Genomic DNA, 22,269 nt, shown 5'->3' with positions numbered 1-22,269 from the left:
AAGCAAAAGTTATTTTATTTTTAATTTTTTAATTAAGTTAAAATTAACCAAAAAGAATATCGGTAAACAATCCTATAATACATAGATTATAAAATGCATCGAAAAACTATCTCATATAAAAATGTTTTAAGGGGATCTTTGGTACATGTCACTATTATGTTGTGTTTTCATATGCATATTCCTTCAATTTGCGTGTGCTAATTAATAGTGATGTGAAACAGCCTTAAAGAGCAAAACTAATTTTATTTTTAATTTTTTAATTAAGTTAAAATTAACCAAAAAGAATATCGGTAAACAATTCTATAATACATTGACGTAGATTATAAATGCATCAAAAACTATCACATATATAAATGTTTTAACGGGATCTTTGGTACACAACTATTATGTTGTGTTTTCATACGCATATGCCTTCAACTTGCGTATACTAATAGTGATGTGAAACAGGCTTAAAGAGCAAAACTAATTTTATTTTTCGTTTTTTAATTAAGTTTAAGTTAACATAAAAGAATATCATTGACATAGATTATAAAATGCATCGAAAAACTATCTCATATAAAAATGTTTTAAGGGGATCTTTGGTACACGTCACTATTATGTTGCGTTTTCATACGCATATTCCTTCGACTTGCGTATGCTAATAGTGATGTGAAATAGGTTTGAAGGCAAAAAAATAATCTTACTAATATTATTAACGAGAAAGTTTGTATGGATGTATGTTTGTTTGGATGTTTGTTACTCTTTAACGCCGCTACTACTGAAGCGATTTGGCTGAAATTTGGAACAGAAATTAATTTTACTCTGGATTAACTACTACTTTTCATCCCGGAATCTATCGTTCCCGTGGGATTTGTAAAAACTTAATTCCACGCACACGAAGTCGCAAGCGTCCGCTAGTTAAGTTATAATATAGACCAACAGGACACACGAATATTGGTAATATGTATAAGTTAAAGTAGGAAATATACATAGTAATACAGGCTTTTATACTTGGTGATAATTTATGACACTGACTATGATATTATCCTAATCTAGGAATCGAACCCAAGACCTAATATGATCCAAAGTCGAAGGCTATCCGCTGAACCAACGAGATATTTCGAATATTATGAAAATGTCCAAGTAATGTATTATGTTATTGAAATTGTACCAGGTATTCATAAACCATTAGGGATACCTGATACACTTTAATATAATATTATGATCTTTCGTCAGTCATTTCAATGCGTACAAAAATGCTATCTCCAAATTACATTGTCTTTGCAAAGTCTATCTACGAATACGTTTTCACTCCGCCGTGTCGGCAACATCTTTATCGGCAAGGAGAATCCAGCTGTCAAAATTGGCGCTTAAAGATCGCGCAGGCGCGAAAGCAATAAGATGCTATCTCTGTCTGCCCCAACGAGGTCTGCGGGTCGCGGCTAACCTTCAGCGCGAGGTTTGCGGCGGGAAAAATGTGTGTTTCGGTGTGCCGATAGCGGAGAGCCGCGTCTCCGCAGACCCCGCCCAGCCCCGCGCCTTGAGCCACTTAGTCGCTAAGACGACGCGCACACTGTTCTATTTTTGAAATTTAAACGATAGCAACGCGTCTAAACTATTTTGCGTTCTGAAATTTAATTGACTATTCATGTTCCACATGGTTCTGTTTTCGAAATTCAATTATCAACAACACACTATTTTACTGTTCTGTTCTGAAATTCAATTTAAACGCATACGACTGAACTTTTATCCACGCTGACTATTATCAAAATTTTAACGATTAACAACATTTCTTAGCTATTTATTATTACGTTCAGAAATGTAATTAATATTAGAACGTTATAAATACGTTAACACAATAGATAGTATGATGTCTTAACATTTTTTATTACTTAATAATTTCAGTATTTTTTTCAAGTTTTTGAATTTGCTTCTGCTTTCGTTAAGAATATGAATAATATAAAATATTACCGGATTTCACTTTTTGATGTTTGTAAAAAGCTGCAATTTGTTAAATAAATACTCCTTAGGGATCTTTACTTGCGATTCTTTGATGATGATTTTGAGGAATATTAAACGCGTTAAGCTTAAATTCAGTTCTGAAATTTTCAGTGCTGTGAACACTGTTTTAGTTCCCAGCCAGATATGGAGCCACGAGCTGTCAAAATGGAGTGGGAAAAAAGGCGGGAATGTGGCGCCGCTTTATGTGAACCTCGTCATTGCGTTGGAGCGAGAGGTAGAGAATAGTGCATTGGGTGAGAACGGGACGCCGAACACAACGTGGTTTATAAGAAAACCCAAGACGTTGGGCGTGTTTGGCGGGTGGGCGTGTGGGTTTTGGGTTAGTAGTGGTGTGTTGTGCGTGTGTGCGTCAATGTACGTACTCGTGGCTATGCGGTCACAGGTGTGTGGGTGTAAGACGGCTGGCGCGAGCCAAGAGGTTTCCTTTTGTCCGCGATACGACGCTTGAGGCTTGGTTATTAAAGTGCGCACTTAAATTTTACGATGATATAAATTTCCATTGTCGGCTTTGTGAAAGGCGCTAAAGGGTTTTGGGGTTGCCAACGATACATGTACAAATTACTATGATTGGAATATTCAATATGCAATATTTTGTTACACTTCTCGTTTCATTAATGAGCTTCATTGAATTTTATTTTTAATTTTATGATTAAATTTGACACCAAGTATTAACTTGTATAAGGTTCTTTTTTCACAAAAATTGACATGTCCCTATTAGTAATAACTTCAATTTTCACGATAGAGTTCCTATTTATCTATTTTTATGACAAGAACAAAATAATACAGTCAGTCAAGCAGCTAGTATAGAGTAGTTTTGAGATAAAACTATTTATAATAATAATGGTTTTTATCTAGGAGATTGGTTAATTATCATCATTAAACTATAAAACAGGCGTTTAACAAACAAATATGAAACTAGTTTTAAACCTTGGATTAGTAGGCATTAAATATTTTGAAAATATTTCTTATTTTAATAATGAAAATATCAGTATTTTTAATAGATTTCCTCTTACTTACTTTAGCACTGACCAATCATCATTGTCAATCTATTCGGCGGTGTACCAGGTGTTTCTCCTTTTTGGAGAGGGTGTATAGAACTTAGACCCACCACGCAGGTCTATTGAGGATTGGTGGGCGGGTGAATAAGACTTTTAGTGAAAGATCTTTCACAAAAAAATCTTTACAAAAATCTATTATTTTCGGCGAGACGGTTCGGTAAATAAGCAGTAGGTTAGATTTCTTACGTTAATATTTTTTTATTGGTTTAAAAACTACTTGACTTATTTAAAAGTAATATAATTTAATATTTTAGACGTGTTAAAAAATCAAAACTTTAGAATGTAAGTATTGGTAAGATAGGCCAAGTACATACCTTTATTTTCAAATTTGTAATACACAAGTTTTAGTTAGACAAAAATACTAAAACTCAATGGTTCTCTTGTTTAGTTCAAGTATTCTCACTCCAAATAGTTCTCTCACTCCATCATCAGACCAGCTACAATACAATAAGGTACTATTATACTAAGTATTATTGTGTTATACAGGATGCTCGGGAGTATTTCCCATAACCTCAAGGCGTGACGTATCCACTTATAGGAGCCGAACTGCATAACTAATATTTTTTTAACTAAAAAAATTAAAACTTTTTATGTGTTCATGCAAAGTAATTCAAATAATTCCGTCTATCCATGTAACACACGCCTTTATCTATCCTAATATTTTAAAATCTGGCTACGTCATAATTAGGATGCGTATAAGGGACACATTTACAATAGAAATATTATTAACTCCGAAAATATTAATTTTAGAACTCATGTTCCTTGAACATTTTTAATAAATTTTCGATAAAGAATAAAATCCCAGAGTTATGGGAAATACTCCCCAGCACCCTGTATATACGCAAGTATACCAATTTTGATACCAATCAAACGAAAAGAATAAGTCCTAACTTCTAAGATTTGAAACACTCGTATATGGAAGTGAAAGAAAAGCTTTTAAAAAGGCTTTCATACAGGCACTCACTGAGAGGTAACCCGTGGATAGCTAATTAATTATAGTCCTTATTAACTTCAAATAGAGTTGTAAATGGTACGAGTTTATTTTGTTTCGTGTTTCAATTGTTTTAACCTTGCATAATAACCGTAATTAGTATTGGCTGTGGAAGATATTTTGTAAAGCGTACTCTAATTACTCTAGGTCTTGATTGTAGTTTGTTGCTTGGTGTTTTGTTCTTAGTAATGTTCTATCGGTTAAAAAGAAAAGTTAAATTAAGTACTTTTCTTTTTATTAAACTGGGCGCGTTTGTAACTCTCATAGTTTTAATTATAAGTTCACTGCTAACTACTTACTACTGTTTTATTTTAATGTGAAAATTACTTATTGATAAAATTTATCTTTTACCGATTTCATTGAATTTTTATTTTTAAATTTGAATGTGTATAATTCATTCATATTCATTCATTCATTCTTAGCTGTAAAAGTATGAGGTAAACAAAAGTCACCTATATCTACAGATTGTTCTTTTGTTGTAGGTTGTTTTCAATTACAGAATAACTTCCAAAGTGATAAACGAAGCGGTTCGTTTGAAATTGTTTAACTTTACCTTATTATCGCGTTCTATCTTGGAAGGTAAAATTTACGGTTTAATTAAACCGGTTAAACCGGGTTTGATTTCTCGTTCGTTGACTATCTATGTATTTTTGAAGTGCCTAGCGATTGTAACGTTATCGTAAAGATTTAAAAAAGTTTTTTCGATGTTAACCCGGTTAGTTCAAAAGACAATTGTTTTTTTACAAAATTTTTATCTTTAACTTACCTATCTTTATAGCTTGTCTTGGAAATAATGTCCACATTCAAGGACTTGGTCATATGTATAGTAATATTTAGGCGTAAATATACATATGAGCTCGTGTCTATGTTCGTACGTATCTACATAAATAGTGCTGCTTTGTGTGCCTTCCTAATGCAAGAAAATTTCGTCTAGAATTTTCCGAGGCGACCCCCATTACGTTGGCACGTAGAATGTACACACTTGGTACTTGTCCCGCACCTAACTATCTCTTTTAATACTTATTTGTACCCACGCACACATAGACACGGTCCCCCCGTGTCGTTGCAGCCTACGCCTGTGTGAGTGGACTTCTTTCCGTGCCCCTGTGTGCGAGCGAATTTCTTTCGAGACGTAATAAGGGGACCGTTTCTTTCCCGCTAAGGTTTTAATGTCGACCACGTTTCGGTGGCGAGCGCGCGCCTCCCGCGGTTTTCGCAAACTTTTTTTTTTGTAATGCGCTCCGGGTTCCAGTGTTTTCGTGATAGTGTTAATTAAAAAAACTAAAGACTTGGTAGTTTTCTGTTTCGTTTTAAGTAAGTATACGTTCGCTTGTAAATTATTATAGTTTATATAGAGTTGGCAAGGAGTTGTGGATTTAATTAATGGAAAGTTTGCGTAAGTCCGCAAAGTTGGGCGGGCGTGGAGATGCGTGTTGTTTTCACGTAACCGCAGCCTCATTAGCCTGCGTGCACACTGAGCGTGAACGGGATAGGCGTAAATTGTGATAACATCGAGCTAAGCTTCGCTACTTGAACCAGATTAATTAAAGTTTTGTTTACGTAGCCAGGTTAGATAGTTTGTTTGTATGATTATAATTTCAATAGGTATATATGCAAATGTTATTTGATTAGTTGAAGAGAAATGAAGGAGTTTGAAAAAAGGTTAATGTTTTATTAAATGAGCGAAGAGGATTTTTTCATGTCATGAAATAAGTCGACTTAATTTAAGAATAAATTCAAAGATTCTAACCAATAAAAATATTGCCCTATTATGTTATTAATTATTAAAGTTTGCATTTTATAATTTAAATTACACTGCTATTGACAGTATTATATTTATTTGCTACATAATATGATCAAAGGAAATATAATTGTTGAAATGATACCATTTTGTATTATATTTATCTTTAACGTTATTAACAAATTTAAAAAAATATATATTTTATAAACTATTAAAAAATAACCTCCGCTTTTGAGGCATAATAATAACTAAGTATATACGGAAGTCAGGGCTACAAAGTGCAGAACCTTTTTCACCGCCTTCTGTATACGACCCTTACTTGCTAACGAGCTTGTTGAGATTATTATTATTAAGCAATAGATAAATTGAATAAACTTAAAAAAAATCTATACTAAGACAGTACATAATTGTCATATTAAGGATTAAATAAAATACTTTATAATTTTCCGTTTTTTTAACGAGGGGATATCCTCATGGAAGCTTCTCACTACGAGGAGGCAAGAATAATTTTCCGTTCCAAACCAACTCATTTGCTGTTAAATTTAAACAACTATTTTTTTCATGCAAAATTTCCTATTAAAAAGATGTATTTAACTTACATAAATATACCTAACTAACCGACGCCCGCGACTTCGTACGCGTGGAATTCGATTTTTCACAAATCTCGCAGGAACCATGGATTTTTCTGGAATAAAAAGTAGCTTATGTGTTAATCCAGAGTAAAATCTATTTCCGTTCCAAATTTCAGCCAAATCGCTTCAGTAGCCGCGGCGTTAAAGAGGAACAAACATACTTACACACAAACTTTCACCTTTATATTATTAGTGTGATAAATAATTTGAATAAACTGTTAAATTCTCTTAAAATATCCTAATCGAAGACAATACTTATAATCAATAAATAAAATAAAAATAAAAAAGTCTTTTATTTCGCACATAAGTAAATTATAAATAGTGAACTTATGGTAGATAATATGTAGAACTAGGTTAATAAAATTATAATTTTGTTACAAAACCGAAAAAATTTTTGTAAGTACATTCTCAAATAAGTTACTTTAATATATATAGTTTTTAAAAAAATAGTGCGAACCCCTGTATTTGAGGGTGAAGGCCACCTCCAGAGATGACCAGTAGTGTAGTAGTCTAAATGTAGTAGTCTGTGGCTTTTTATAATCGATACAACTTTATAATACGAGTAGTAATACTTAAAAAAAAAATGATCAGTTTATACCGTAAATTATAAAGACTTCCACATAACGGAGCCGTAATTCGTCGGTAAATTTGATGAGACTTGTTAAAAAGTAAGTGCGAACTCCCATTAGACGCGACTCCCCCAACTTCCACCTGCGCCTAATTGTCGTTCACGCACTTATGTCCAATCTGTTACACTCTCAGACTAAATACATAAGGACTAGTATCGCACCCAAATTCACGAACAAAATTTTCTGCCATTTTCTAAGAAAAACGAGCTTAGATTTCATACATATCTTATACTAAACTAGCAGTTTTTGTTCGTTTTTTACACCATTTAACTACACAAAAAGGTATTTTTACGGAGGTTTTGAACCGACGGACAAGATTGTAAACTATGAAACATTGATAATATAGAGACAGTGTTTATAATCGCATAAGATCGTTGATCATATCATATATACTTTGACAGAAAATTTTTTTTTATATCCATACATAAATGCGAAAGTAAGTTTGTTTGTTAGTTGGTTAAATGATTGAACAGTTTTTTTTTACAAAATGGAATGTTACGTTGTTGGTTAGTATCTAAGTTATATTTTATCTATATATTTCTACGCATTGGAACTACCTTCTACAAGATTAACTTGTAGAGTGTGTTAAGGTGTGATGACACTAATGTCAATTGATTATGAAACACGGCTAAAACTCACGTGATATTAGGTCGGGGTATGCCCGACTAGTTTCGAACCCATACGGGGCCCTTAGTCATGAGCTGGTTCTTGCATCGCGGCACGATCCAAACTGCGCTGACGCGCTACTGCACGCATTGTATGACTAAGGGCCCCGTATGGGTTCGAAACTAGTAAAAAGACACTAATCTCGTCGGATTCAAACCACGTTTATTATACCGGACTATTGTTAAAGCCAGTATGTACAAATATAGCAGTGGAAATAAAAATATTCAGTCAGTTAGTCATGGGTAATATTATTTTATTACATTATTTTTTTTATACGTTTTTTTTATATTTTCAAAAATACGAGTATTTACTGTATTTAATATGCAACGTAGCATTCAGCTACGATTTCATCTACGACGTAGCTACGTAGAAGTTGTAGCGTAGTCGGTAAGGTAGACAAGGTAGTGTTGTATAGGCAATGTGAGGCGCCGTTGTATTGCTTGTAAATAAAGAATATATTAACATACAAACAATAAAAATAATAAAAAGAATTTAAATTTTAGATAAATAATATTATTCTATTGTTGGCAATTTTACGATGGTTAAACTTGAATGTACATGTGCTGAGAGTTCGAAGTTAGAATTTTAAATCAGTGTTAAATTCAGTTGGTGTAATGATTCGGCCTTCCGTAAATAGTTTTAATGTAGTTATGATTAATTTATATTTTAAGTTGTAACTGGTAAGACTTGTAGTTCACTTACAATGATATCACGGATCGCCGTGTCGTACCGTGACAAAATACGATTTCTAAAAAAAATTCAACAAAAACAACCATGATTTTTAAAAATCGTGTATCATGTATTGTTAATCCTTCTTGGATATTATTCCCCTTACTATTACTATTCTAGAAACATTTTAATGAGTTTGTCATTGCCAGTTAATTTAGTTAAATATTTAGTTAGTTTTAGATAGTGTAAATAGTTATATTTGTCAGGGTTATAAATAGTGTTAAAAAACAGTTAAATGCGGTTCTTATGCTCAGCCCTGCATTCTGTAAAGTAACAGCGATGTGACATCAATCATTTCCATGGCATCTTCGTTGTTAGTGACATTTTATTTTTGGTATCCCATAGAAATATAGTTAAAATTCCAATAAAACTTGTTGTAGGCGAGTATTACATCGACGAGTATAAAATAGCGGAATCACACCCCTTATGAGTTAATACAAAATACTGTACCCGAAAATACAATGTAATGCTATGGTACGGCGGCAGCGGTGATTTTGCTGATGAATAACAACTTTAAATAGTTTAAAAAACTAAAAAACACCTTTTAAACCTAAAAATTATAAATATTGGATTTAAGCGTGTAATAATAAAAAAAAATCAATCACTTTTTACACGCTTTATATTAGCTTCACTTGTAACTATGTAAGAAAATCTTGGAATCTTAATTTTACCCACTTTCCGACCTTCAATTAAGATGAAATTTTGCACACGCTCTGAGTTTTGATGACAATACATGCTAATCATGTAAGAAACATCATTACAAATCCAATATGGCGGCCTCCCGAAAATGGAGGACTGGCTGTCCAGAAATCCATCCCCATAATATGGATATCAAATGAAGAGATTTGCTGTGAGAAATACGAAAAAATAATCACGTGACTTAAATCTTGTATTTGTAATTTTAGCGTGTTTGTTAGTTTTTTAAACTAGTTAAAGTTATTTCATAATGAACTTACGCAAATAACACTTGTTTCTATTCATTATTCAAAATATAGAACATCGAGAAGGAATGTAGGACGGCACGCAACCCCTTGACTCAAGGGTTGTAGCACAAAGAGTGTCGATCAAAGAAGGGTGAGTTATTAACGCAATCACCTTAATGAAATACTCGTAGCACTTCCAAAATATTTTTCAAGAGGTAGAGATTATCCATATTATAAACATTATTAAATATATAACAGTATTTGCTATAGTATAAGTTAATATTTTTCAATTCAGTAAGAAGTTTTGTTCATTTTTAATTGTCATGATCTATGACTTTGACAAGATATTTGATAAGAATATAAATAAGACTAGACACTATTTTCGTTTCCCTGCAATTAGTCGAAAATACCATATTACGGTTACTAAAATAGTCCAGCGGACAGATATCGAACCTACGACTCTCGGAGTGATTCCTGCACTTTTACAATGCTACTTCGGTTTCAAATTGTTTTCATTATTTAACTCTGAATATGATGTGAGCTTTTTGTTTGAAAGCTCTTCGCAACTAGGCCATGAAATCCGATAAGCCAAGCAGAATTTATTATTGCTATTTATTGAAGACTAGCGGACGCCCGTGACTTCGTCCGTGTGGAATTCAGTATTTCACAAAACACGCGGAAAAGTAGCCTACGTGATAATCCAGAGTGAAATCTATTTCCATTCCAAATTTCAGCCAAATCGCTTTAGTAGCCGTTGAACAAAGGAGGAACAAACATACACACTTACACACAAATTTTCGCATTTATATAGTGAGAAGTGTGATGTGATGTGATGTAATGTGATATAAGATTTCTGTCATAAAAAAAGTAAATTGTTACTAGGAGTATATTTATATCTGTCAGCTATAAATAACCGTCGGCGATTCTACATTTTTTTTAATTTTTTAGTTCTATTATTGTTTACTTGTAAAATAAGTGTTATTCAAGTCTTTAGAATTAATTTTGTAAGCTAGAAGAAATACACGTCAAATAACTTAGCGAGTACTCCGAAGTAAGAACTCGTTAATTCCTTTGAAAGTTGAGAGAGGGTCCCAATGTTTGTAGACTTCTTGGTGTTTGTGCGATATTCGAATTTGTATCATTTTATCACCTGTAAGTACATCACACTAATGTTATAAAGGCGACAGTTTGTGTAAGTGTATATATGTGTGTAAGTTTGTTTCTCCTGCTGCGGCTACTAAAGCGATTTGGCAGAAATTTGAAATGGAAGTAGATTTTACTCTGGAATAACACACAGGCTACTTTTCATCTCTGAAAATTCCATTGTTCCTGCGGGATTTGTGAAAAACTGAATTCCACGCAGACAAAGTTGCGGGCGTCCGCTAGCTATATTCTGTAACAAAGTCATCCACCGCGTCCGTCTGTTCGCGATAAACTCAAAGACTATTCAACAGTGTAATTTTCTAGCTTCAAGAACTTTTTTTTTCTAATTTAGTCCTCTTTAAATAAATATACTTAAACAATACACATCACTATCTAGCCCCAAAACAAGCATACAGAGTAGCTTGTGTTATGGGTACTAATGTAGTTGATATTATAATATTAATATACATTTATATACTACATATAAATACTTATAGAATGTATAAATACACACAATAGAATGTTTAAATACACACAGACACTGGAAAACACCCATGCTCATCTCACAAATATTGTCCAGTTGTGGGAATCGAACCCACGGCCATCGATGCAGAAAGCAGGGTCACTAGTCACTGCGCCACGCGACCAGCAACATTAACTTTCATCCAACTATCAGCTGATAATTGTGTTGATAATAATGATTAAGTTTTCGTGTCATAGACAATCGTCTGCTATAATTCCATGTGGGAGACTAACGTTAAAAATATTTAAAAAAAAAGAATACAATAACAAAATTAAGCTAACCTATCCTAATAACTATATAAATCATGCCCACGTAAAATATTTTGTTAATATAGTTAAATAAAAAAACATATAACTAATAACATTTTATTTAAGGTTCTTTGATTTAATTCGTAATACTTGGGTAGGTTTTTTAATATTCCCGTAAATGACGTCACCCGCCGCGTTCCGCGTATCCTGCTTAAGAGCTTGATTGTGCCTGCTGTTGTTTATTGTCACCAATATTGCAGGGGTCGCCCCACTGACGCATGGAGTTGTGGAAATTCTGGAATTCTCGTCTGGAATTTGTATATATGGAATAGAATTTTTTTTTTCTTAAATTGTCCAATAGTAAATTTATTTACATTCAATTTCAATTTCCGGAAGAGAATTCCAGAATTTCAATATATTTATAATATATCTCATTTATTTATTTATCTTTTTTTTTAATTTTTAACCTCCCGGTGCGGGACATTTGAGTGCCCAAGCAACCGGTGGTCAGGGCTCCAGAGTGAGGAACCTCCTCACAACACGCGCCGTCTCAAGAATCACTGCCTTCTGTATCCGACTCTTTATTGTTAATGTATAATATTAGTATGTATTAATTTTTTTAATAAAAATAAACAATTAGATCATAAGTAGTCACAAACAAGTTCCATTTTATAATAAACTAAATCTTTAAATACAAAACATACAGTCCTTCGACTATCGTACTATTAACACCTAAATATTACTTTGGGTCTTTTATTCCGACTCCATGATGAGACTATTTAGATGTATATATTTTAAGTTTTCTCGAAAAATTAGAGGTGAGTGCCGGAGATCGATCTCGGTTTTCCCGAAAGGATAGCCGATGTCTCACTTACTGAGCTATACTAGCAAATGCTGACTTCAGGCGCGAGAAATTCTGTTTCTCATGAATCTAACGGAAACTATGTATTTATCGGTATAAAAAGTACCCTATATGTTGCTTCATAACCTCCTCTATCTTTTAAGTCCTATTAAAATCGATTCAGCCGTTCCAGAGATTATCCCGGACAAAGAGAAAGATAGATAGACAGACCAAAATTCATAAAAAAAGCTTGATAATGTTTTATTAGAAAGTAGTACAAGTATCGTGTAGCTGTAAGGGTCTAGACTTGAAAAAATACATACAATTCTATCAATCACAGACCTATTTTATTTATATGTATTGATGATATTGATGATGATTGATGATATCTATGTATGGTGATGGACAATACTTACATTTAAATTCGATAAGACCAGAACGACCATATAGACCAGAACGACCGAGTAACTGAATAAATATTAGATTGGTGGAAGACATCTTTAATATAAAAAATGTATCATATTAAGAAAATTGCTTCAAAACATAATATGAAAATAGTTTCATATTAATGAAAATTGCATGTAAGTATCAAACTTGCAAACGTTTTTAAATTCAGCAAGTAATGTAAATTCCTCAAGCTCAAGTGATCAAAGAGGCAAAACTACTTTGAAATCAGGATGTCCGAGAGATCTCCATTTGAATCTCGCACGTAGGGTCCGGATATTACATTTGCTAACCTATTTGTAACCGTCGCCAGGCGATCATTATCCATGTCCGAAAGGTCTGGGCTCCCTCAGGAATTTGTACCCCATTATTGATTCCCTACATTTACACTTCTAGGACATGAATTGTAATGACGTCGCGATCGGTAGTTATGTCTCCGGACTGGAAACAAAGGAGATGGTCCATTTCAGTATTGTACCCCGTATCATTAAAATTTAAAAAATACAAGGGTTTTAAAGTCTAAATAAGTGAATAAATCTAACTAAATAAAAAGAAATAAATAAAATTAAAACCCAAGTTTTTGAGTTGTATCAAGATGGCGCCCATAACTATGGGCTAATTGATAGCAAACGTCAAATCGACTACTGCATTGAAAACGTCATCAATCCGCCATTATTACATAGTAATGTTTCATTTCTTGGGAGAGAATTAATATTATTTCGAAAGAATTAAAGTAAATTCGTAGATTTGTATAATCAAAAATAGTTAGAAAAAATATTGTCTTTACTGTACTTACCAGGGTACAATGACTGATCTTGGGCTCCATACAATTTTGGAAAATCTCCTTTCTTATTCGAAACTCGAAAATTTTATGCCTAATAGTTTTAGCAGCTGTCGTAGAACCATCCCGCTAATCAACATTGGAGCAGCGTGGTGGATCCAAGCTCTATATCCCTACTCTCCTATAAGGAGGAAAGCTTAGCCCTGTAGTGGGCCGTTAAAATAGGCTGGTAAAGATGATACATGAACTAAATCTTATCGTTAAGTTAAAGTCCATGGTGTACTTGCGTATGTTAGGTACCTAAAGTATTAAAATTTAATGATATAATCATTGAATTTTAATACATTACTTAGCATACGCAACATACTTAACATATGCAAGTAGTGAGCAGCTGGCGTATTCACTATATTGGTCTTTATCCTCCAGTAAGCACCGGATGACATTTGTTACATAGGAACACAATTTCGTATAGGTCAACAAGCATAATACGTCAAAGATAGTTAGCCTGCTGGTCTAATAATAGAATTACAAGGTGACTATAATTATCTGAATAAGTTCCTATGACTTGTTATTTAATTTACTTAGCAAGTTTTATCTCTATGTCAGCCTGTCTGTTTTTTTCATGGTTAAACCACTGAATAGGTTGTGATTAATTTTGGTACAAAGCTAAGTAAATGTGACCTTGGAGAAAAATAGGTTAATTTTTGTCGCGAACATTTCACCCTGTGATGGTAAAAAGAAATTTCTTTTGGAAGGAATCCCAGGGCTACACTAGTTTAAAAAACATTTTAGGTAATTTAATCAAACATACTTTTAAATATTAATTTATTTATTTCACTGTCGACAAAACGAGGAAATTGTAGAATCACTAAAAAATAATTTCGGACAACAGGGCGCATTGAAACAGAAACGGTTGGTGTAATGTATCTTTACCCCATTCCGGTCCTTTGTGGAAGGGTGCGGGGTAACGAGCATTACCCACTTGGCCCCTACATGCTTTATTATTTACGACCTCCGCCCTATTTGTATGTTTTAAAGCTAAGATTTTATTGCCGCCCTATTCATGAGATAAATCCGCGTACAACTCTGTGCAGTGATTCTGTTTTTCTGTATTTGAATTTAAATGTTGTAAAGATTACATAAGAGCCGTGATAACCTCTGCCTCCGATTCCGGAGGGTGTGGGTTCAAATCCTGTCCCGGGGCATGCACCTCCAACTTTTCAGTTGTGTGCATTTTAAGAAATTAAATATCACGTGCCTCAAACGGTGAAGGAAAACATCGTGAGGAAACCTGCATGCCAGAGACTTTTCTTAATTCTCGTGGTAGACTATTGGCCTAACCCTTCTCATTCTGAGAGGAGACTCGAGCTTACCGAATATGGGTTGATAATGATGAAAGATTACATGATTTTTTTTTTCTGTTGTAAAATACCAATTTGATATTTCTTAAGATTACCATTCTACTTATGTGACTAATTAGTAATTTTACTTTAACTTATAATATATTATACTATATTTTATCTTCGTATTATCATGGAAACGAGTATTCGTATGTTTATTTCAAAAACATCAGTTTCCTGTATCTCTATACGCCAACATTATCTCGATACGTAATAAATATTCCGAGCGTTATTGTCGAAAACATCACCAGAAGGCAGAAGGCTTTATCGAGTCGAAATCAAAGCAAACAAGGAACGGCAGTAAAAGGCGTGTAGGGCGAACCCCTTGTAGAAATTAAGTTTAACATCCATCGACATATCGCGTTCCGCAAACATCTAACAGCCTATTCGTGTATGGGAAAGGGGAACATACTTTATAGTAATTGGTAAAGGTTAAACAGTATCTCCCTGGATATCCGGACTTATAAAGTTTCAACTCCCAACGGATGTAGACAATATGTAATCTTAACTATATTAGAGTTAAGTTGTAATTTTTGTTTGTTACGAATTAATTCTAAACTACTTAACCGATTTTACAAATTCTTTCTTTTATAATCGGAAAATTACATCTTTACCAAGTAACATGAGTTGTGTTTTATGCATAGATTTTATACATCTTAGGTACAATTCCCAAAGTAAAGGAAAGGCTATATAGTCAAAGGGATAAAAAGGGATAATAGTCTAGCCTTTGTGGTAGATGATACTAATAGTTATTTATTAGTCATATCAAAAAAAAACATGACCAATATTTTCTTTTTTAACTAAGTGAAACGCCTATCCTATATAGGCAAAAAATACCTCAACGGATAGAAATCGAACTCCAAACCACTCGTATAAATGAAAGCTTAGCCAAGAAGCCATTGCGACTTGAAACTTACTATATTCTAAATTGTTATACAAGTCAAGTCTGCGGTGCGGATAGTAAAAAATTGGCATACTTTATCTTGTCCGCGTGATTTGGCACCCTGTATGCTCGCACCCTTGCTTGATTGTGCGAAGCCTTTGTGCCATTGCTTTGATGCTCCAGCCTTGTCAATAATGGCGTAGTGACTTCTGACGTCATGCGATGCCACATTTGCCCCTCTGACTTTAGTTTGAGTAGAAATTCGTCCAAAAGAAATTTTATAAGATCTAGTTTGAGTATAAATTGGTCCAAACAAAATTTTATAAAATTTTTTCTTTGAATTTGTATAATATCTATCCTTAAGAATGACGAATGGAGGGAATGACCCATGCCTGAAGGCACCGATATAAATCGTTAGATTTCTTATTAAATAAATTAATTCTTGACTTCAATCTCACCTGATGGTAAGTGATGATGCAATCTAAGATGGAAGCGGGCTAACTTGTTAGGAGTAGGATGAAATCCACACTTCTTTCGGTTTCTACACGATATCGTACGGAACGCTAAATCTCTTGGCGGTACGTCTTTGTCAGTAGGGTGGTAACTAGCCACAGCCGAAGGCTACCCAGACCTGGATCAAAAAAGTTTTAGTAGTATCCAATTGGTTATTGATATAATCTAATATCCAGAAATTTTACCGAATAATTTCACCGCGGCTAGTTGCCTCGTCTGGTGACAGAAGGGCTGGCTCCTTTTTTGCGCAAAGGATCAGCCTGGCTGTCCAGCGCGGAAATGCAGCCAGTATTCTTGCCACCATTCCACGTGGGCATGATGTGTATAGTTACTAGGATAAGTTAGCTTAAGTTCCATATTGTATTCTTTCTCAAAGAAAAAAAATTGTATTTTTACTTTTCACTTGTAATAGCATGCTTTCCTTCTTTTCAGGTATCGAAAAGACGATGGCGGTATTAAGAAAAATCAACGCTCACTTACAAAAATGTGTTTATACCCACAACATGCGATGTTTAACCAAAATTATGTGACAGACACAGTGAATAAGTAAGACTATTAGTTACCCGTTACATGTATACGATATCTGTGGACGATGCATCTATCGAGTGAAGTTAGTTCGACTACGAACGGTCTGGGACACGAGGCTCCGTCCTCTAGTTATGGTAGCTTGCCGAGCCAGCCTTTGACTGCTGAGCTATTGGCTGAGAGGACGCTGGAAGGCTTGTTGGCTGACCACCCGGGAGAGCTTGTGAAGACTGGCAGTCCACATGTTGTAAGTTATCTTTATATACTTTTATACAATGTCATTAAACAAAAAAAAATACTTCTCTATGACATAAGTATTATACTCAATTATGATTAAAAAATACTATAATCGATACTTATGTCATAGAGAAGTAAATTTTGTAAGGTTGTAGGTGTAGGTATCTGCAATCATTACTTTCGGGGCTACAGGAATTTAAAGGTTCAGATTTGCGGCGCTGCCGCGCTGCCCTGTAAAAACGCCCCATACAAAATGGTACGAATTAATGACGTCGTAGGTACATAATGATCGTTAGATTTGTATGGGCGTTCAAACAAAATTACTAATATCTTTGTTAATGTTACATTTAATGTAAGGAAGCTAAAACTGTAAGAATTTTTATCTAATTACGATAAAAGATTTTTAATAATTATATAATGATTTATTTATTTTGCTATCATCCGCGAAAAGTCGACGAACCCATGCGACAACGTCACCCAGGTCCGACAAAATACTCTCTACGTTTGTTTCACCCCGAAACCGGAGCATCCTCAGGAGATGCTGACTCTGCAACGTGCAATTGCACGTTGTAGAATCAACATCGCATCGTCGCATGGGTTCGTCGACTTTTCGCGGATGATAGCAAAATAAATAAATCATTATATAATCATGATGAATTTCCGCAAAGTAACGCCTGCTTCTATCCAAGATTTTTAATAGATTTTGAAATTTTATAATCTTGTTTATTTTGCAAATATCCAGACAATCTTTGCTTTTTATGTATAAAATATTTGACATTGACCTTATTTACCCGAAAGTTTCATAAAAATCAGTACATTCAAAACTAGTCATCATCCCCATTGCATAAGTTGATAAAAAATACTGTGAAATAGCTTTACCACAATCCCCGAGTGCCACACGTATTTTTTTTAAATTGTTTTTAATACCATTTTCATCTACTCAGGTCTGCACAGTACTCCCCCCTCACTGGCGGTCCAACAAAACGTTGCCAGTGGCGTTCAAGGTGGTCGCCCTGGGTGACGTAGGAGATGGCACCCTCGTCACAGTTAGAGCTGGCAACGACGAGAACTGTTCCGCCGAGCTGAGGAACTGTACTGCTGTTATGAAAAACCAAGTTGCAAAGTTCAATGACCTTAGGTTCGTCGGGAGGAGTGGCAGAGGTGAGTGAATCCTTATTTTTCTTGACTACAGCAAAGTTAGAAGGAAGTTTGACGGCCTCCGTGGCGCAGTGGTATGCGTGGTGGATTTATAAAACGGAGGTCCTGGGTTCAATCCCCGGCTAGGCAGATTGAGATTTTCTTAACTGGTCCAGGCTGGTGGGAGGCTTCGGCCGTAGCTAGTTACCACCCTACCGACAAAGACGTACCGCCAAGCGATTTAGAGTTCCGGTACGATGTCGTGTAGAAACCGAAAATGGGTGTGGATTTTCATCCTCCTCCTAACAAGTTAGCCCGCTTCCATCTTAGACTGCATCATCACTTACCATCAGGTGACAATGTAGTTAAGGGCTAACTTGTAAAGAATAAAAAAAAAGTGTTATTAGCATTCTAGTTGGGTTTGTGTTTAAATGTCCCACATTACCTATAGTTCCGTAACGCTGTTAAAGATTTTTTAAAACTCGACAGTGTGTCACCAATTAGTGAACTCTCTTTCTGTCTAACACGATACTATAGATAGGGAGAGATGGAGACGAATTTACAACTCACACTATTGACCTATAAAAACATTATTAAAGAATTATTACTGAGTACCTATCCTATAAAAACATTTGCAGTCCAGTTTCGATTGTGAGTGTTGTGCCGTTTATTATTTACTAGCGGACGCTCGCGACTTCATCCGCGTGGAAATCAATGTGAACTTTCAACCCTTATTTCACCCATTTAGGGGTTCAATTTAAAAAAATCTTGAATCACATTATATTTCAGAGTGACAGAGTGGTTGTACCCATCACTTGGTGACAAGCTTTGATCCGACGGCATTCCTTTCTTAATGTAGTTCTTTTAGTACATTCGTGTAGCGAACCATTGAGTGCGATTTTGATTTGGTCAGTCCAGCGCATTGGTGACCAGTCACGCGGACCTGTGCCTTCGACGTTTCTTTGCACCACAAGTCGTTCTATTAACGTGTTGTCTCGCCTTGTGATGTGTCCTAAGCGAGAATACGACTTTGGACGATTGAAGATAGACGCTGCTTGATACCCTGTAACCGTAACTCACTACTATATTCTATTCATCATCATCATCATGATTATCAAACCATATTACTGTTGAGCTCGAGTCTCCTCTCAGAATGAAACGGGTTAGGTCAAATAGTCCACCACGCTGGCCAAATGCGGATTGGCAGACTTCACTAACGCAGAGAATTAAGAAAATTCTCAGGTATGCAGGTTTCCTAACGATGTTTTTCCTTCTCCATTTGAGACACGTAATATTTAATTTCTTAAATGCACACAACTGAAAAGTTGGAGGTGCATGCCCCGGACCGAATGAACCCACACCCTCCGGAATCGGAGGCAGAGGTCATATCCACTGGGCTATAACGGCTCTCAAATGAAAAACGGCGAAGTGTAAGCAAATATTAATTTCCCATGTCATGAACATCGGTCTTTTTGATACCCGTGTACATGCCATATACATTTTATCGGTCTTTATGATCGACTGTAGAATAAAGTGTTCGGACCTAATCGTCCGTATGCCGAAACACCTCAAGTGTAGACGTCGCCATATCGACTTAGGCACTACTATGTTGAAGGCAATTGACCGGGTTATATTTATCTTTGGATTACTTGCAGTTTTGTTTACATTGTTGTATTGTTTGGACAATAAATTAAGAAATTAAAATATCACGTGTCTCAAACGGTGAAGGAAAACATCGTGAGGAAACCTGCACACCAGAGAGTTTTCTTAATTCTCTGGGTGTTTGAAGTCTGCCAATTCGCATTGGGCCAGCTTGATGGACTTTGGCCTAACCCCCCTCATTCTGAGAGGAAACTAGTCTTTTCTCAGAATGAGAAAAGAGTCTGAACTCTAGCTTAGCAGTGAGCCGAATATGGGTTGATAATGATGATCATGATTGTTTGGAAGCTGTGTTTCAACTTTTAAACTGCCTCTGAATTGCGGTTTTACCAGTGTATTTTGTACTTGAGGGAATGTCACAATGTTTGTTCCCATCCTCTTCCGAAACGGCTAGACCGATTCTTATGAAATTTTATATGCATAATTAGTAGGTCTGAGAATCGGTCAACATCTATTTTTCGGTAGAGTTAGGGTAGAGGTAGGTAGGGCTAGGTTAGGGTAGGTGTAGAGTGGGAGCAGGATAGGTGTAGGGTGGAAGTAGAATAGGGGTAGGGAAAGAGTCAAAGCGAAGCTTGACCGGGTCACTGTAAAAAAATTCACCTAAATCTGTTACAACATTTTGGAGTCTTAAATGGTGTAATTAGCGATATGTCATATATTCTTAACCTTATTTTACTTTAAGAATATTTTTATGTTCTTAAAAAAATTGGATTTATGAGTAAGAATTTGGTGTAAGGGGGAGGCTAGTACCAGTCAGCCTCCCCAACTGCCAACCTCACCTGCTCGTGGTGCACCCTGCAGATGGACCGACGAGGCTCTGGCGACCGATAAATGGCGGTATAATCATTTCAATTCAGCTAGACTTAACAAGTATCACAGACCGGTGTCGGGCAGCAGCGACACCGGTGCGAGAAGTCTAGGACTGCGAATGACCAACCCGCATGCCCAGCGTGGTCATTCTGTGGGCATCAACCTTGTATGGATACAGCCAAAAATAAACAGCCCCTAGTCCCCGGTGGCCCCGCTATTCCCGGCTCTGGCAGCGGTTGTGGTAACGGCGGGGCAAGGGGTGTCAAGAATCTCCGGGGGAGATTCCGCTGCCAACCCCGACGACTGGACCTGGCAACATTTAACGCACGCACCTTAAGGACCGACGAAAAGATGATCGAGCTGGAAGAAGTAGTAAGCAAGTTGCGCTGGGATGTAATAGGTTTGTCTGAAGTCCGAAGAAAGGGGGAGGACTCGATAACCTTGGAATCCGGCAACTTGTTCTACTACCGGGAGAGCGACCATCTGTCCCAGGGTGGTGTTGGGTTTATCGTCCGCAAGTCCCTCGTGAACAATGTTGTTCGAGTCGAGAGTGTGTCGAGTAGGGTAGCGTACCTCATTCTCCGAATTACCAAACGGTATTCGTTGAAGATTATACAGGTTTACGCGCCGACCTCGACACAAACCGACGAGGAGGTAGAGGAATTGTATGAGGATATATCAAAAGCCATACATACCTCCCACTCCTACTACAATATTGTGATGGGGGATTTTAAATGCAAAGCTAGGTATGAGGAGCGGTTCAGAGTTGAGAGTGGGGCAATTTGGTTATGGGCAACGGAACCAGAGGGGTCAAATGTTGGCTGACTTCATGGAGAAGGAGGGTCTTTTTATGATGAACTCCTTCTTCAAGAAGCCACCACATAGGAAATGGACTTGGATGAGCCCTGATGGTTCCACGAAAAACGAGATAGATTTCATCTTGTCTACCAGACGGCATATATTCAACGATGTCTCTGTGATCAACAGGGTCAAAACCGGTAGTGATCACCGAATGGTAAGAGGCACGTTGAATATCAACTTACAGCTGGAACGGTACAAACTGGTGAAATCTACGCTCCGACCTACTCGTGCCCAAATCCAAAACCCCGAGAGCTTTCAACTGGAGTTACAGAATCGCTTCGATTGCCTAGCAGATTGCCTTGAAGTGGACGATCTAAACAACAGGCTTGTAGAAACTGTCCATACGGTTGGGTCTAAGTTTTTCAAACCCCACCGTACAAAAAGAACCAACAAGTTCTCGGACCACACACTCAAGCTCATGGAGGAGAGGCAAGAAATGAGATTGCAGTCTTCAACAGACGCGTCAAAGTTCCGTCGGATTAATAGACAGATCTCTAAATCGCAGACATGCGACTTGCGACGCTTCAATACCGAGCGTATCAAGGATATAATCGAAAATAATCGAAGCTCGAAAGTGTTCGCGAGAGATCTGTCTATTGGACGAAGACAGTTGACGCGTTTGAAGACCGATCAGGGCAATATCATTTCTTCTAAGCCCGAGATCTTGAGTGAGGTCGAGGAGTTCTACGGACAGTTATACACCTCTACCCAAAAGCCTGTTGACAATTTGGCCAAAGATCCTAGAGCCAAATTGACTCGACACTATACCGAAGATATCCCGGACGTCAGCTTATACGAGATTAGTATGGCTCTCAAACAACTTAAGAACAACAAAGCACCAGGTGATGACGGAATCACAGCAGAACTCCTGAAAGCGGGTGGAAAACCGATACT

The 22,269-nt window shown here is 36.1% G+C and overlaps 1 protein-coding gene across 1 annotated transcript in view; it reads left to right on the top strand.

Annotated features, from left to right (window-relative positions):
* Positions 1-5,236: 5,236 nt before the first annotated feature.
* LOC112045246 (runt-related transcription factor 1-like) overlaps positions 5,237-22,269 on the top strand; it is a 59,318-nt gene continuing 42,285 nt past the window's right edge. Inside the window, exons 1-3 of the mRNA XM_024081358.2 lie at positions 5,237-5,364; positions 16,579-16,918; positions 17,853-18,069. Coding sequence (XP_023937126.1) covers positions 16,739-16,918; positions 17,853-18,069 — 397 coding nt within the window. The 5' untranslated portion in view covers positions 5,237-5,364; positions 16,579-16,738. The remainder of the gene's footprint in view (positions 5,365-16,578; positions 16,919-17,852; positions 18,070-22,269) is intronic.

Source organism: Bicyclus anynana, chromosome 19 (assembly GCF_947172395.1).
Source record: "Bicyclus anynana chromosome 19, ilBicAnyn1.1, whole genome shotgun sequence".
Taxonomy (NCBI): Eukaryota; Metazoa; Arthropoda; class Insecta; order Lepidoptera; family Nymphalidae; genus Bicyclus; species Bicyclus anynana.
The sequence above is the reverse complement of the archived record's forward strand: the minus strand, read 5'-3'. Positions and strand labels throughout refer to the sequence as shown.